Source organism: Pristis pectinata, chromosome 6, assembly GCF_009764475.1.
Source record: "Pristis pectinata isolate sPriPec2 chromosome 6, sPriPec2.1.pri, whole genome shotgun sequence".
Lineage (NCBI taxonomy): Eukaryota > Metazoa > Chordata > Chondrichthyes > Rhinopristiformes > Pristidae > Pristis > Pristis pectinata.
Window position 1 is genome coordinate 32,386,841 of NC_067410.1, and position 16,809 is coordinate 32,403,649.

A 16,809-nucleotide genomic window follows, 5' to 3' on the forward strand; every position below is an offset into this window, starting at 1 on the left:
TAAAGTTTGTTTTGCATGCCATCTATACAGATCACTTCATCGCATCAGTGCACTGAGGTAGTACAAGGGAAAACAATAACGGAATGCAGAATGAAGTGTTACAGTTACAGAGAAAGTGCACTGCATGCAAACAATAAGGTGCAAGGCCATAACGAGGTAGGTTGCGAGGTCGAGTCCATCTTATTGTACTAGGGGACTGTTCAATAGTCTTATAACAGTGGGATAGAAGCTGTCCTTGAGCCTGGTGGTATGTGCTTTCAGGCTTTTGTATCTTCTGCCCGATGAAAAGGGGGAGAAGAAAGAATGTCTGGGGTTGGTGGGGTCTTCGATTATGCTGGCTGCCTTACTGAGGCAGCGAGAAGTATAGACAGAATCCACGGAGGGGAGGCTGGTTTCTGTGATGTGCTGAGCTGCATCCACAACTCTCTGCAGTTTCTTGCAGTTCCGGGCAGAGCAGTTGCTATACCAAGCTGTGATGCGTCTGGATAGGATAGTTTCTGTGGTGCATCTATTAAAATTGCTGAGGGTCAACAGGGACACGCCAAATTTCTTTAGCCTCCTGAGGAAATAGAGGCATAGGTGAGCTTTCTTGGCCATGGCATCTATATGGTTGTACCAGGACAGGCTATTGATGATGTTCACTCCTGGGAACTTGAAGCTCTCAACCTTAGCACCATTGATGTAAACTGGAGTGTATGAACTAACCCCCTTCCTGAAGCCAATGACCAGCTCTTTTACTTTACTGACATTGAGGGAAAGGTTGCTGTCGTGACACCATGCCACTAAAGCTCTCTATCTCCTTCCTGTAGTCCACCTCATTGTTGATGGAGATCATCATTCCATCTCCAGGACACCACTGTAGAAGTTCCTAGGGGCGATGTCCCAGTCCAAACATCTTCAGCCACTTCAATAATGACGGCCTTGCACCATACCTTCAGCAGGACAGATGTACAATGAGAGATCAGGTCAATTCGAACTATGCTCACTGAAATGTTGTAGAATGAGAGGGGATCTCATAGAAACCTATAAATTCTAACAGGACTAAACATGCTAAATGCAAGGAGGACATTCTCAATGATCGAAGAGTTCAAAATCAAATTTACAGTTTCAGGATATGGGCTATGCCAGTTGGAACCATGGTCAGGAGATTTTGCTTCACCCAGTGTGGAATTCCCTTCCATAAAAGATGGTGGAGGCTAAATCATTATACTCAAGAAGGAGATAAATTTATTTCTTAATGCTAAAGGGATCAAGGGATATAGAAAGAAAGGAGGAACAGGATACCAGATAATCAGTCACAATAATATTGAATGGCTACTCCTGCTCATAGCCCTATGACCTTCTGTTCAAAGTTTTCAGGAAATTTCAGGCCTTTGTCAAGGCTATAGTCACTTTGATAAATGCTGCATGTTAGCTTGAACCCATGGAACCCATTAACAAAAGTCCAGTATAAAATCCCACCTTTTGCAAGAAAATATGCTTTATAAGGGAAAGAATACATGTCTTTAATAAAACATATACAAAACTATAAAGTGGGAATTTGAGCACTATAAATAAAGAAACTTTCAGACTGTCCAATGGCAAAACTGATCAATTTATAACAAACATCATGATCCTAACGTTCATTTGTAATTCCAGATCTGCTGAACACTAACCAAGAGAACTGAACAGCCATCAGTGCCACAATTCTTGTTCACTCCTACCTCCCCTACCAAAGCAATTTCTCATCAATGGCCTGCTCAATGATATTCCATTTGGGCTCCTCAGGATTACTCAGAACTAGACATTATTACAGATTGATGGATCAAACACGAGTCATCTTTGTTATTTTTTCACAGATTCCTGCACGACACCATTTACTGATATACTTAAGAAGCTCAGACCTTCCCTCTCTGCTGCTAGAAAATCCAGTGTGATGAGAATAACTTAAAGTAAAATCTGCCAAAAGCCAGATACAAACAACTTTGCAGTTCCTGGTCTATTCTCTATATTTCTACATCAGAAGTGGGAATATTCACTGATGATTGAAGAGTGATCAGTTTCATTCTCAATTCCTCAGGTAACAAAGAAACAAGTTTTGCATCACATTCAGGCTTGAAATGACTCGTGGTAAATAACATGCAAGTGTCAGGCAATGATGCTGCCCAGCAAGACAGAATTTATCCACCTTCCCTTGACATTCAAATACTATACTGTGGAAATACCTCCACCAAAGGAGCTGCAATGCTTTAAGGTTATGGTGAACTGCCTTCTCAAGGGCAATTAAGGATGGGCAATAAATGCTGGGCTTGTCCACAATGCTAGGTTCTTAAAATGAATAAAACATTTCTACCACTCATTTTGCCCATTTAACCTCATCAACCTTAACTATCTTTCACCATAAATATACCAAATTTTTGACACCAGACTTTCTAATTGGTGGGAGGCACAGTGTTGCAGCAGTTAGTGCTGCCGTCTCACAGCTCCAGAGACCCCTGGTTCGATCATGTTTCTCCTACATCCCAAGGCTAGACCAGTAAGTTAACTGGCAGCTGTGAGTGTTCTCTATCATAGGCCAGTGTAGGTGGCTGACAGAAAAAGCAGAGGGGCTGACAGGCACATGAGAGAGAAGAAATTACATGGGAGTGGGTGAATGGAACTAAGGGGAATGCTGCGAAAGCAGGCATAGATCATCAGAAGGGCTTGATAGCAATAATTTATGATTTAATTATGAAAATACGTCTAGAATCATTAGACAAAATTAAGAATGAATGGGAAAGTGAACTCCAGACATCTATCCCTATAGAGACTTGGAAGAAAATTCTTCATTTAGTCAATACATTTTCAATGTGTGCCAGACACTCGTTGATACAGTTTAAGGTAGTCCACAGGACCCATATGTCCAAAGGTAAGTTAGCTCGTTTTTATAACCATATAAATCCTATACGTGATAGATGTAAATCAAATGTGGCTTCCTTGACACATATGTTTTGGTCCTGTCCTCTTCTGGAAAAATATTGGAAAGACATTTTTAACATTATTTCAAACGTATTGAAGATTGATTTACAACTTCACCCTATCACTGCAATTTTTGTATTACCAAGGTTAGAGTCTGGCCATTTATCTCCTTCCGCTAACCGTATGATTGCTTTTGTTACATTAATGGCCAAACAATCCATTTTGCTTAAATGGAAGGATCCAATACCCCCTACTACTTTTCAATGGTTTTCTCAAACTATATCATGTTTAAACTTGGAAAAAATTAGGAGTGGTACTGTTGATCCTTCGCTTAAATTTGAAGATTATGGAGTCCATTTATTCAATATTTTCGCATGATGTAGATTCCCTTTCAACAACTTTCCAACTTGGAGGAACGGACTTGACGACATAGTATTGTTCTGTTTCTACTGAGAAATTTTAGCCCAGTTTTTTTTTCTTTTTTTTAAGAAGTTTTTTTTGTTTAGTTTATATTGTTTATAATTTTTTTATTGATTTGGGTTTTTTTTAAATTTATATAATAAATCTTTTTCACTCCTTTCTTTTATATTATATTCATTTACTAAGAGATCGTTGGATCTACAGATTTTTTTTATATTTTATTGTTCTTTATGATTATATATGCTGCGATTGTTATCCTGATCTCTTTGTATTACATGTATAAATACTGATGCTATATATCAATCTGTATTAATTTGAAAACTAATAAAAAGATTGAAAAAGAAAGAAAGAAAGATCTGATGGGCCAAATGGCTTCCTTCTATGTTGTGAGAAATTCAGAAACATAATTACCAAGTATTCATCTTCAGTGTGCATTACAAAATTCCTTGGAATTTGAGCATAACTGACAGAAGATCAGTATGTGATTCACCTCAGAGTACCATTAGCAAAAGACATCTGGCTAGCAACCAAACTGCTAATCTACAGAAGTCATTGTTGAAGCTACAAAAAGAAAAAAAAGCATGAACAGAGAAACAAGGCAATGGCAAAATATTTTCATGCTGCCAGCTTGCAAAACATACCTTAAACCAAGTCAATTCCTGAGAAAATTAAATAAAGGTTAAATTAACTGAAACAAAATGGAGTTAAGATGGGACTTAGATGGGTTGTTTAGTTCAGAGTGCCATGCTGAAGTATATCTATAGTTTAGCAAGGTTTGGTTTGTTATGAAAGTGTTAATACCTTTTCCACTCATTCCTTCATTTATTGACAGTTCACTGCATTATAGCACAAATTTAAATGTATCTAAAACAAACTTGAATACGATGATAAGAATAAATGTATCAATCAAATCCATGATTGAAGCTAAAATTAATAAATTACATTTTTAATTAAAAGATTAATGTCAATTAATTTTTTTATAATTGCTTGACGGCCCTAATATTTACTAAATCAGAAGTGACACATCAGGCCCATGAGAAACACATCCTGGTATTGCCATGGTCTCCAAAGTCTGCTCTCCCAGTTGTTAAAGCCTTTTGGTCCAATAATAGATTTGATACACAAGGAAAAGATTCTTTTGTCTCTGATATTCTCAGGATGCATAGATTTCACATGGACAGAATTTGACTCATTTAAAATTACAATATGCCATGAAAAAGAAAGCTACACAAAAGTAAATGAAATTGCTTAATACAAGCAATAAAGGCCTTAAATACCTCTGCCAGAATGTCTATTAATCTATAAATGCTATAAAATCAGGACAACTGTGGGGTTTCCGGTACAAATGGACAAATAATTCCAGTGTTCAAAAGTTTTAAAGAAGGTACTAGCAACATTGGTACCCAGCTTAGTGGTACTCCTCAGAGCTCTGATTCATTATAGTGCTCTTGGTCCTGAAGTCCAAACACTCACAGGTATGTGCCCAAGTGTACTTTAAAAAGCCATCCAAATACATCCACAGTGGGTGCATGCCATTGTGCTGGGAACTTGCCATGAAATCCTGTTCCCTGCTGGCACTCCCACAGCAATGAAATGATGATCTCATGGCTGAAGGGCTCAGAATGGAGTGAGCCCATGAGGCAGTGTACAGAGACTGTGATTCAGGGCTGGTGTTAGGTGGGCTGGGGCAGGCTGTGCAGCTGCTCAGCACCAAGCTGCAGGGCTGAGGGGTGCACGCTGACCAGAACAGGAGTGTGGGGCATTACCAGAACTGGCAGCACATGCCATACGTGTGAACAAACTGCTGGTACCTACAGTCTCTCTCATCACCTGCTGTTAGATGTGTGGAAGCTGTTACCTGTCTTTGCTTGGTTGCACAGTCCTCTCCAGCCTCATGATTTCTCTGTGGTAACAAGCCGAATGACGGTTGCTGACTCAGCTTGGCCAACACCAGGCCTCATCGGCCACCACTGCACATTAGCTCACTCCGTAATGAGCCATGCAGCAATGAGCTAACTATAATCGTTACCTGCTGCTGGAGCACCAGCACAGCGCTGAGATCTCTCATCCAGGTTCCAGTGCAGCAGCGGCAAGGGCAAGGTTTCTGGCACAGCGGTACAGTCACTAAGGAATCTCTCTGCCAATAATAATCCCTTTCAGCAAGGATTCCACTCTTGCTCTCATTCATGAGAATGCATCCTTAGTGTTCAGAGGGGTACCACTGTATTGAGGAATGTCATTAGAATACATCAGTTCAATTCTAGATTGGAAAATGACGCTTGGAAGCATGAACTTGATCATTAAAGGTCGCCAATTAAAGTTACACAGCGGCTGGAAACTCTTCAGTACTTGCTCCATACAATCATTCACCTGAGAGTTCGGAGTGCGTTAGCAGAACAGTCAACCACAGGGGGCTTCAGGGCCAAGTGTAACTTTCTCATTTCATGGCCTTAAGTATGACTAGTAGCAAAGGTCACTGGATTGTGATTGTGGGCAACCCTAGCATGTTTCCTTTTGTTCTCTGATACTATCTCCATCAAGATACTTGCTTGCGCAGGACTAAAGTCAGACTAGCATCTTCATGGCTGCTCATTAGTAAACTGGGGAGTAACTTACTGGCAAGAGTAAACAAAATTATTTCTTAACCTTTGCAAATTTTCCCAGGTTCAGTGACATGCACATTAAAATAACTTTTACTGTTTCTGGAAAGGTGTACTGTTTTGATTTCATATGTGATTTTGACATTTTCCACAAAATTGAATGTTAAAAAGTGACCAGGAGCAATGAGCTCCATTGTAACCTGTGTCACCGTTTAAAAACAACTCATCACTGCAATTTTTGGATTATTGAGGATAGAGTCTGGCCATTTATCTGCTTCTGCTAATTCTGCTAATAACCGTATGATTGCCTTTGTTACATTAATGGCCAAATGATCCATTTTGCTTAAATGGAAGGATCCAATACCCCCTACTACTTTTCAATGGTTCTCTCAAACTATATCACATTTAAACTTGGAAAAAATTAGGAGTGGTACTGTTGATCCTTTGCTTAAATTTGAAGATATTTAGACTCCACTTATTCAATAACTTTCCAACTTAGAGGAACGAAGTTGGCGACATAATATTGCTCTGTTTTTACGGAGAAATTCTAGTCCAGTCTTTTTTTTTTGTTTGTTTTTTTTAAATTTTCTGTTTAGTTTAGTTTGGTTTGATATATTGTTTATAATTTTTCTTATTGAGTTAGGTTTTTTTTTCTTTTCCTTTTTTTAATTTATATAATAAATCTTTTTCTTTCCTTTCTTTTACATTATATTCATTTACTAAGAGATCGTTGGATCTACAGATTTTTTTATATTTTATTGTTCTTTATGATTATCTATGCCATGATTGTTCTCCTAATCTCTTTGTATTATATGTACAAACATTGATATTAATTTGAAAACTAATAAAAAGATTGAAAAAGAAAGAAAGAAAGAAACAACTCATAGTATAAGCAGCTAATTTCATGTCATTGTTACACTATTTATACACATCTGTTCCTATTCAAAGCAAGTGAATGGCATTATATGCAACAATCAACTTATTATACAATCTGACATTATGCATTTGGCAAAAACTTGGATTTATAAAGTACCTTTAACAGAAGAATCAACAAAATAATGTTACGGATCATGTTGTTATTTGGTGACTGTCCCTTTAAAATATAGTACAGTAGAGTAGTAGTGTGTGTGTGGTGTCATGACGACAGCAAGATAACAACGTGCTGATGTTTTTGCTGAGAGAGAGAGAGAGACTGAGAAAGAGAGAGAGAGAGAGAGAGAGAGAGAGAGAGAGAGAGAGAGAGAGACTGACGGTCTCTGTATCGATGGATGAAGAACAATAACGGTGTCTGTCACTACAACCCATGTATGGATTTTTGGAGCAAACAAGTGGAATCCACTTTGTCGTTAACCTGTAGAGGGAAACAAGTATTTGTGTGGGTGGCCACGTATCAAATGCCTTCGGGGTGGCAGATACTTCAGAACAAAGTAAATGGAGATCATCAGTGATTGAGATGTCGTATGGGTTCCATCGTGGAACATTTGGATTTTGTAATTTCTCTCTATTTTCTCTCTACATTTTCTCTTCAGTCAACGGTGGTTTTGCAAAAGCCTTTGCTCAAGTTTCACCTTATCACTTGCTGAACTGAACTTTGAGACTTATTCCTGGACTTGGAGTTCAGGAATTTGCCACACACACACACTTTGAGTTTAGTTTTGGGGATTATATTTGATATCTAACATTTTTACTTTTCTTATCATTATAAGTAGTTATTAATAAAATAGCTTCTAACCCTTATACATGACTTGGTGTGTTTCTATTGTTGCTGGTACGTAACAATAATTTCTTAATATTTGTTATTTTTTCCAAGTTATGAGAAGCATAATCAGACAAAAACTGAACCAAAATATGCCAAAAAGCTCTCATTAAATAAGTAGGGTAGAAATTTACCCTTGGATTGCATGCACTAAATGAGTGATATATTAATATATCTGTGTAATGAACTCCATTTCTGAAATCCCAAATGTCAGCAGTGGAGCGCAATGAATATAACCACATCGTGTTCTGAACATGTACAAGGGGGAGACCGAATTCCACTCAGGGGACATTTTATGTTGAGCCTTAAAAAAGCAAGGTAGAAAGACAGGGAAGTATGAAATTGTAAATCAAGAACTGTAGTTTTAGACAGTTGTGAAGGCATTAATAGTGGAATAAAGGAAGTAGGAGATGTCAAGAGGCTAGAGTTTGAGGTTGGAGCATTTTTAAAAGAAGGTTCCAGGGATGAAGGAGGTGTCATCAATACTAATGGATAAATATGTGGGCTGTCATGCTGCAAAGATGTTTAGATAAACAGCGAGACGAAAAACTAAATTTCTTTCAGGGTCTCTTTTTTTTCCAACACTAAGCACTGAAACAATTTCTTCAAACAAATTGTAATTACAAACTAAAATTAGAAATGCAATCAGTAGCCTATTAAAAGTGAAGTTAATTTTGATTTTCCAGCTTCAAATGCCCCATCCCCACCTTCCAAATTAACAGCATCTCAGTGATCCAAGTTGACCTTCTACTGTGTCACACTAATTTCTTGCATTTTTCTGAAACAAAAACTGAAAATGCTGGAAACACTCAGCAGGTCAGACAGCATCTGTGCAAAGAGAAACAGAATTAATGATTCCGGTCTGAAGGGTATGTTTCCTGCATTTTCCAGTTTTATTTCGGATCTACAGCATTTACAATTATTTTGATTTTCTTATATTTTTTCTGTGGAATTCTTAATGGCAAATACTGAAAATAATAGTCTCTTATCTTGTCTGTATAAATATTGGTGGCTTCCATAAGCAAATTTGTCACACAAACTTCATCAGCTCATGTGCCTCTAAATCTGTCCCATCTAACCTCCCCTGGGAGGTTATTTTATCTCTCAACTCTTGTGATATGGTTTTCAAAGCCAAAATTGGAAGCAAATTCTAATAAAATCTAAAATTATATACAGATACACTTTCTGGCATGTGCAAAGGGTTTTGTTTTCCTAGTCATCTTATTAGGTCAGGCAGAGCTATTCTACATCAAAAGTTTGTCAGATCAAAAACAGTACAGGGCAAAGCAAAAGTGGCACGGAAAGGCCTTTTTTCAGTCTTGACCCTGATCACATTTCATGGGCATAATAAGAGTATTTTCAAAAGAAATTGATGCCTTTAAATACAATACTAAGTGTAAAGGACATACAAAAGGCCAGACTTTGCTTCAGCTAGGCATCTGACATTGCCTTCCCCTGTAACTTTAATTTCAAAAAGATGCACACAAAGCTTGGAACTGCAAGCTGATTAGGCATGGCAAGTGAAAGAGAGAATCTGTGGATGGGATAAGAAGCTGGCTATCTACTCGACCAATTAAATTTAATGATTGGGAAATAAACCCAAGAAGGACTAAGACGGGTAAGTTCGGTGTTAAATTAGAAAGCTAATAAGGAGATGGAAAGAAATGTTGGATTGCGAGAGAGGGAAAGGAAAAAAAAATCTCCACACAAAATTCAAAACTTGATGATGCTTGTACTTTTCAGTTCCAGGCAGGTTGGCTGGTACTAATTCACATCATGTTGTTTAAAGAGGGCTTATGCTTGAAATGACCAAACATAAGATGTTATAGCGAGCTTTACGTGTAACTAATGGGGAAATATGCCATTCCAAAGATAAACAGAGGGACTACGGCCAAGATGCCATTATTGCAAAGTAAAAAAAGGTGTGACAGAATTCAAGATAGCAACTTTTGGATATCCAGACTTAATAAGGCATCCAGTCCCCTCTCCTGCAGTCGTTGGACCTGCAGTTGTTTTGAAAATAAACTTTGTTAATGGCAGCTTTTCCGCAAGATAATTTTCTGCATCTAATGCTCAATCAATGTGGCCAAATAGATCTTGAATTTGGCTAATATTCAAATTAGTCATTTATTGTGTGCTCCATCAGATTAAAAAGAGTTGCTGATGCATTAGATTTGACCATATTCTGTACTTTCTATGCAGCTGATGTTATAAGCTTGATTTTTTTTTTAAAAATCCATCAATTGCCTTAATGCAGTTATGTCTAAATCATTTAAGAGCAATTTACCCATTAGCTAAATTTTGCCCACATTAGCTATAGCAGAATCACAAAATCATGTCCAGGATTTTCATTTAGTACTATTACACCTGTTCATATATCAAATTATAGGTGATTAAAAACGCAATAAAATTTCTCATGTAAATATTGGCATCCACTCATACCTCAAAAAAAGTGACATCTTAAATGTTATACACTCATGACAAAAATATGAGGACACAAGAGAGGCTGCAGATGTTGGAGTCTGGAGTAACACACAAAATGCTGGAGCAACTCAGCAAATAAGACAGCATCTATGGAGGGAAATAAGACAGTCAACGCTTCGGGCCGAGACCCTTCATCAGAACTAGAAAGAAAGAGGGCAGAAGCCAGAATAAAAGGGTGGGGGGAAGAGGAGCACAAGCTGGTGGGTGATAGGTAGATCCAGGTGAGAGGGAGAAGGTAGCAAGGTGGGGGAGGGGGGGAATAAGTGGAAATAATGTGAGAAGCTGGGAGGTGATAGGTAGAAAAGGCAAAAGGCTGAAGAAGGAATCTGATAGGAGAGGACAGTAGACCTTGGAATAAAAGGAAGGAGGTGGGGAACCAGAGGGAGGATGATGTGGGTGAAGGGCAAGTCATGAGGGCAGGGGAGGGGAAAGAGAAGGGGTAAAGGGGCCAGAGGGATAAGAGAAAACAAAGGGGGAGGGGGGGAATAGAGGGGAGTGGTTGCCAGAAGTTAGAGAAATCGATGTTGATGCCATCAGGTTCGAGACTACCAAGACAGAATATGAGGTGTTGCTTCTCCAATCTGCGTCTAGCCTCAACTTGGCAGTAGAGGGGACTGTGGACAGATATGTCAGTGTGGGAGTGGGAAGTGGAATTAAAATGGCTGGCCACCGGGAGATCCTGGCTGTTACAGCGGACGGAGCGAGGGTGCTCGACAAAGCAATCCCTCAATCTGCATCGGGTCTCACCGATGTAGAGGAGGCTGCACCAGGAGCACCGGATGCAATAAATGACCCCAATGGATTCACATGTGAAGCGTAGCCTCACCTGGAACGACTGTTCAGGGCCCTGAATGGTGGTGAGGGAGGTGGTGTAAGGGCAGGTGTAACACTTAGCACGGTTGCAGGGATAGGTGCCTGGAGGGGGATCAGTGGGGAGGGATGAGCAGACATGAGTCACAGAGAGACTGACACCTGCGGAAAATGGAAAGGGGCAGGGAGGAGAAGATGTGCCTGATGGTGGGATCCCGTTGGACATGGCAGAAGTTGCGGAGAATGATATGTAGGATGTGAAGGCTTGTGAGGTGGTAGGTGAGGACAAGGGGAACCCTGTCCCTGTTATGTGGAGGGGGATGAGGTGAGGGCAAACGTGTGGGAAATGGAGGAGATGCAGGTGAGGGCTGCATTGATACTGGAGGGAAAACCCCATTTTCTGAATAAAAAAGGACAAAAATACAATTTGTTTTCTGCCAGCTAACCGGCTGACACATAAAAATCCATTACCATGCTTAGGAACCTCCAAGACAAATTACTGTTGAGTTCGTATATCTGATGGAATGGTATTTGGTATTGGTATCGGTTTATTATTGTCACTTGTACCGAGGTACAGTGAAAAGCTTGTCTTACAAACCGATCGTACAGGTCAATTCATTACACAGTGCAGTTACATTGAGTTAGTACAGAGTGCATTGATGTAGTACAGGTAAAAAAAACAATAACAATGCAGAGTAAAGTGTCACAGCTACAGAGAAAGTGCAGTGCAATAAGGTGCAAGGTCACAACAAGGTAGATCGTCAGGTCATAGTCCATCTCATTGTATAAGGGAACCGTTCAATAGTCTTATTACAGTGGGGTAGAAGCTGTCCTTAAGTCTGGTGGTACGTGCCTTCAGGCTCCTGTATCTTCTACCCGATGGAAGAGGAGAGAAGAGAGAATGTCCCCGGTGGGTGGGGTCTTTGATTAGGCTGACTGCTACACCAAGACAAAGAGAGGTAAAGACAGAGTCCAAGGAGGGGAGGCTGGTGTCCGTGATGCGCTGGGCTGTGTCCACAACTCTCTGCAGCTTCTTGTGGTCTTGGGCAGAGCAGTTGCCATACCAAGCCGTGATACATCCAGATAGGATGCTTTCTATGGTGCATCGGTAAAAGTTGGTGAGAGTCAAAGGGGACAAACCAAATTTCTCTAACCTCCTGTGGAAGTAGAGGCGCTGAGAAAATATTATAGTTTGTCCAGGTTCAAGGCATTTGAAAGCTCAAGACTTCATGTGCGCAGGGTGAAACTGTTGGAACTTCAGTGAATAAAGCCACACAGCTGAGCAAGGGTGGTAAACATTCTGCTCCTTATTTAAAGCAACACCATCAAATTAGATACTATACTGCAGGATTACACGAAGACAAAACCAGAATTCCTACTTTCAGTGACACTTCTATCCCTCCAGGGAGATCAATGAGCCTGTTTGACGGGTTAATTATAAACTATACTTTGGAGTATTGAAACCTGGCTAACTCAACTACTAGATTAGAGTTTGCCAGAGGTAAATGACTTGATGCCAATTTCCTAACAATAACTTACATTTATATGGAAATCTTAACACAAAAAAAATCCACAGCCTTTTACAGAAGTTATTAGCACAAGCTGGTTTCAGTGAATTTGGCAACTTTACTCTAGAATAACATTACTATGCACAAGTATCAATAACTAGAGGCTCCAGCAGCCTTATTAAGCAAAATATAAAAATAGATTTAATCTTTTGAATGTATTTTCACTGCCTGAGAGAATCTTCATTATGCATTTATTTCTTAAACTTCCCTTCAATTTTCAAAATATATTGAATGGCTTTAAAAACTATTTTGAATAATAAAACTATCAATATAGCTGAAGGGAGAATTAGTTGAGGTGCATAAAATTATGACAGACACTATTTCAACAGGTCAATAATTATGAGAAGTAAATTTAGGATAATTGGTAGAAGGGATAATGAGAAGTTGTTGAATTTGTTTTTCACACAGTGGTGGGGCTTGAATACTCACTGCCTAAAAGTGTAGCGAAGCACAAAACTTGATTTATATAAAGAACCTGGATGAACACTAAATACGCCGTTACCTACAAGGCTACAATTCATAAACTAGGAAGTGGGATTAGTCTTCAACAGCACATCCTTCTCATAGAGTGGCAACCAGAATGGCACACAATACTCCAAATGTGGCCTAAACAAAGTTTTAAAGTTTTATCTGCCAATAGTTTGTACCTTCCAGTAGATGTTTTCACCCTTCAAGCATTATGTTAACAGCAATCCACTGTGATATTGCACTGTTCCAAATATTAATAGTGACAGCAAGAGGCCAAACAAATCTACCAATGTCAACATAAAACAAACAGCAAGATCATTTTCAATGTAAATTTTAGTATGATCATTTGCAGCACAGCACACCTTGCTGGGAAAATATGATTGATGACAATGAGTAGCTTTATCTCAATCTTTTCAGTCTGTTTAAATTACTGGGATCTAAAGAAAAGCCAAGATTTAGACACTTTTATCCTGTGGCTATGCTTTTTCACTCAGGGTGATAAGGCACCATCTGCACCAAGGTAATGTCATTGTGTTGTCCAGCACTACATCATACTAAATAGGAGAGACTCAGAACAGATCTGGAATCTCTGGAGATCAATGAAGTGCTATAGACCATCAATGGCTGAAAAACACACCATCTCAATCAATAACCACCTGGCCTGGCATATCCCTCAGTCTAGCATTCTAATCTAACTGGGGGATCAATCCTGATTTAATTAAGAATGCAAAAGGGCATGCCAGGAGCAGCACCAGGCATACCTAAAAATGTGGTTCCAAACTAGCAAAGCTGCAAAGGAATACTTATGCATTATGCAGCTTGCAACAGAGCTAAGCAATCCCATAACCAATGGAACAGATCAAAGCTCTGCAGATCTGCCACATCTATCGTGAATGGCTGAAGCATTTGCAAAACTTTCCAGCATCCACAGTGCACAAGTCAGGAGCATGATAGGACACTCTTCATTTTATGAATGTGCAGGCCCCATAACACTCAAAAAGCTTGATACCATCTGGGACAAAGTACTCGATTGGTCCACCATGCACCACCAAAATATTCACTTCCTTCACCACCTTCACACTATGGCTCTAGTATTTTACTGTATACAAAAAGCACTACTGTTACTCGTCAAGAATGCACAGACACCTCCTCTCAAACGATCTCGATTTCATGTCCCACTGAAGGGAGTAAATGATTTCCCCAGCAGCCAACCCCGTAATGGACACAGATGCTGCTCAACCTGCTGAGGTCCTCCAACAGATTGTTTGTTGCTCCAGATTCCAAGACTTGCAGTCACTTGTGTCTCCCCGTAATGGAAAGTTTAATAGAGTATAATAGCCCCAGCAACAACATGGAAGGAATAAATGAATGTAGGTTTATCTAGTGCCTAATTACATCAAGACATGATGGTGTTCAACAGATGGATGAGTCTTCACTTTAGGCAATCGAGCAGGGTTAAGAAAGATTTGTTTCCACTCCAGGTTTAAGATGTGTGAAGTCTGGTCATCAAAAAGAGGTTTTAAAAGGAATATTTTAAAGGGGATAGTAAAGTTTCAGGAAAGAGAAAATAGCAGAAATAGAGAGGTCCCCTAGAAAATGTTCAATTTGAGTCATTGCTTAACCTTATACTGATGTAGTTAGTGAGCATAGAGGTAAGGGGTGAATAGAATTTCATGCAAATTAAAACACAGGTATCAAATGTTGGGTGATTCTCAAGTTTATATGGTTGCAGCAGGGTGGAGATAATGGTGTAGGTGCATAAAGTGATTACTAGCAAAAGCCGATGTATCCTACAGCATCCTGTATGGTGCATTCTACTTAAAATAGCGTATAGACAGGTCCTCTCCATTTCAGGGAACCTTCCCAAATGCAATTAGATTAGCAGCCTTGATGGATACTGTCACCAAAATTGCTTCAATCAGCCAAAGGTTGCAACGAGCCGCTTTAAAGCGTGTTCTTTAATACCGGCGCTAGACCGTTGCAGTCTGAGGTCAGAGAAAACTTGCCGGATGCCCAAAGTTTTGCAGCAGCACCAGTGGGCAGTTAAACTGGTGGAACATTCATCAGGTTCACGAACCACTTTGTGCTCTGCTGAAAGGTCACAACTCCAAGCTCTAATGCAAAACCTTACGAACATTTCACCTTATTCACCATTAAAACGCTTTGCCGACAACTTTTCTGCAAACTCTGTCTCTTTAAAAGTAGGAGGCGTCTCGAAAACTTTTGCAGACCCGCTCTCCCTGCTTCCCGGCGCCCGCTACCAGCGAGAGACTCGCAGCGTGGGAGGCAGAGGGCGAGGAGCGGCAGGCCGGCCCGAATGGCCTGCCTGAGGTACGTCAGTAAACCTTGCAGCTTCAGCACACGAGTCCCCGCCGCCCGATTGACCGGTTACCCAGAGGGGCAGCGGGAAGTCGTTCCTGGCCCTGGTCGGCAACCGGAGCCTGTGGTGCAGGGTCGGCGGCCGAGCACAGGCCCGGAGCCCATAGCATCCACTCCCACCTCCCCAGCCCCCCGGCTGCACGCTGTGAGCCCTGGCTGCACCAACCTGGCGTGTGTGCCGAGCGGCGCGTCCCGTCGATGTCCTCAGCGTCCTCGCTGCGTGTAGTGTGAGGGAGGCCGCCATGCTGCCGGGATGAGGGTGGGAGGGGAGTTGAGCAGCTGCGTGAGGCCGAGGCTGGGACTGGGGCCGGGGCCTGCCCCTCCTCTTCTCGGCTAGCCACAGGGGCCGACTCCCAGCACAGATCGCCCACAAGCCATTTACAATGGCAGTTCTCACCGGCCCCACAGTCTCTTCTCAATGGGCACCAAGTTCGAAATGGGTATAATTGCTCTCAGTTGTCAAGGCAGCAAGGTTGCTTGAAGACCCGAGTGTATTTCCTTAGGAACTAGATCAATGGAATTGGTGTTGGTCCAACACAGATAAATAATTTGGATGTGGCTACAGTGGGCAGAAAATCAAAATCTGTATCCAATTTCAAAAGAAAAGAACTAGGCGACAATAAACAAATTCAGTAAGCTGTAGTAGTGTATATGACTATACCTTTAAAGAACTGAGTGTACCAGTGGTATTGCTTTGGATATATTGTTGAACCTAAGTTCATTGTTAGGAGCACTCCAAATCAAAAAGGGTAGATGGATCATTTCACTTCCCAAACCACTTATCTGCCCTCCAACCATTACCTTACCCCTTTCTATGGCACCATTTGAGGCCCTATTTCAGCCTCGTCAGTAACCTCAAAGATTAACGAAAAGAAAGAACATCATTATATTGGCCATTGTGCTTAGTTGAGATTTGACTGTCTTCAATAAAGGGTGTTTTATTTGTAAGCTGTACTGTTATTTGCCTTAGTAAACAGCATCACTAAACAGCCCACTGACACTACATTCAGCTTAATAGACTTGCAATATGAATGTCAGGTTAAATTTAATGGAGAATAATACATTTTGGGGTAGAGCATGAAAGATCAGTTTTGCATAGAAATAAATGGAATGTGGTACCTAAAACGAAGTCCAAAGCAGAATCCAATAAAGTACTGAAGAAAGAACAGAATAAATATTTTTGAGAAAAATATCTAAAAGGATGGGAGAAAGGGAATGAGCAAGTTGAATTCTTACAGAAAGTCAGCAAAGGTCCAATGTACTGAATGGCCTTCTGCATTGTAAAATTCAAAAAGCCTACTTTCATTTTCATTGTAACCATTCCATATTGACAGGCTATTTGTTCACTTATCTTTTATTTTAGTGTCATCAGCAAAAATCTGGTATA

At 40.3% G+C, this 16,809-nt stretch overlaps 1 protein-coding gene across 1 annotated transcript in view; it reads right to left on the minus strand.

Annotated features, from left to right (window-relative positions):
* Nucleotides 1-15,851, minus strand: part of suclg2 (succinate-CoA ligase GDP-forming subunit beta) — a 297,231-nt gene extending 281,380 nt beyond the window's left edge. The window contains exon 1 of the mRNA XM_052018514.1: nt 15,589-15,851. Within this exon, the coding sequence (XP_051874474.1) occupies nt 15,589-15,666 (78 nt within the window). The 5' untranslated portion in view covers nt 15,667-15,851. The remainder of the gene's footprint in view (nt 1-15,588) is intronic.
* Between the last annotated feature and the right edge of the window lie 958 nt (nt 15,852-16,809).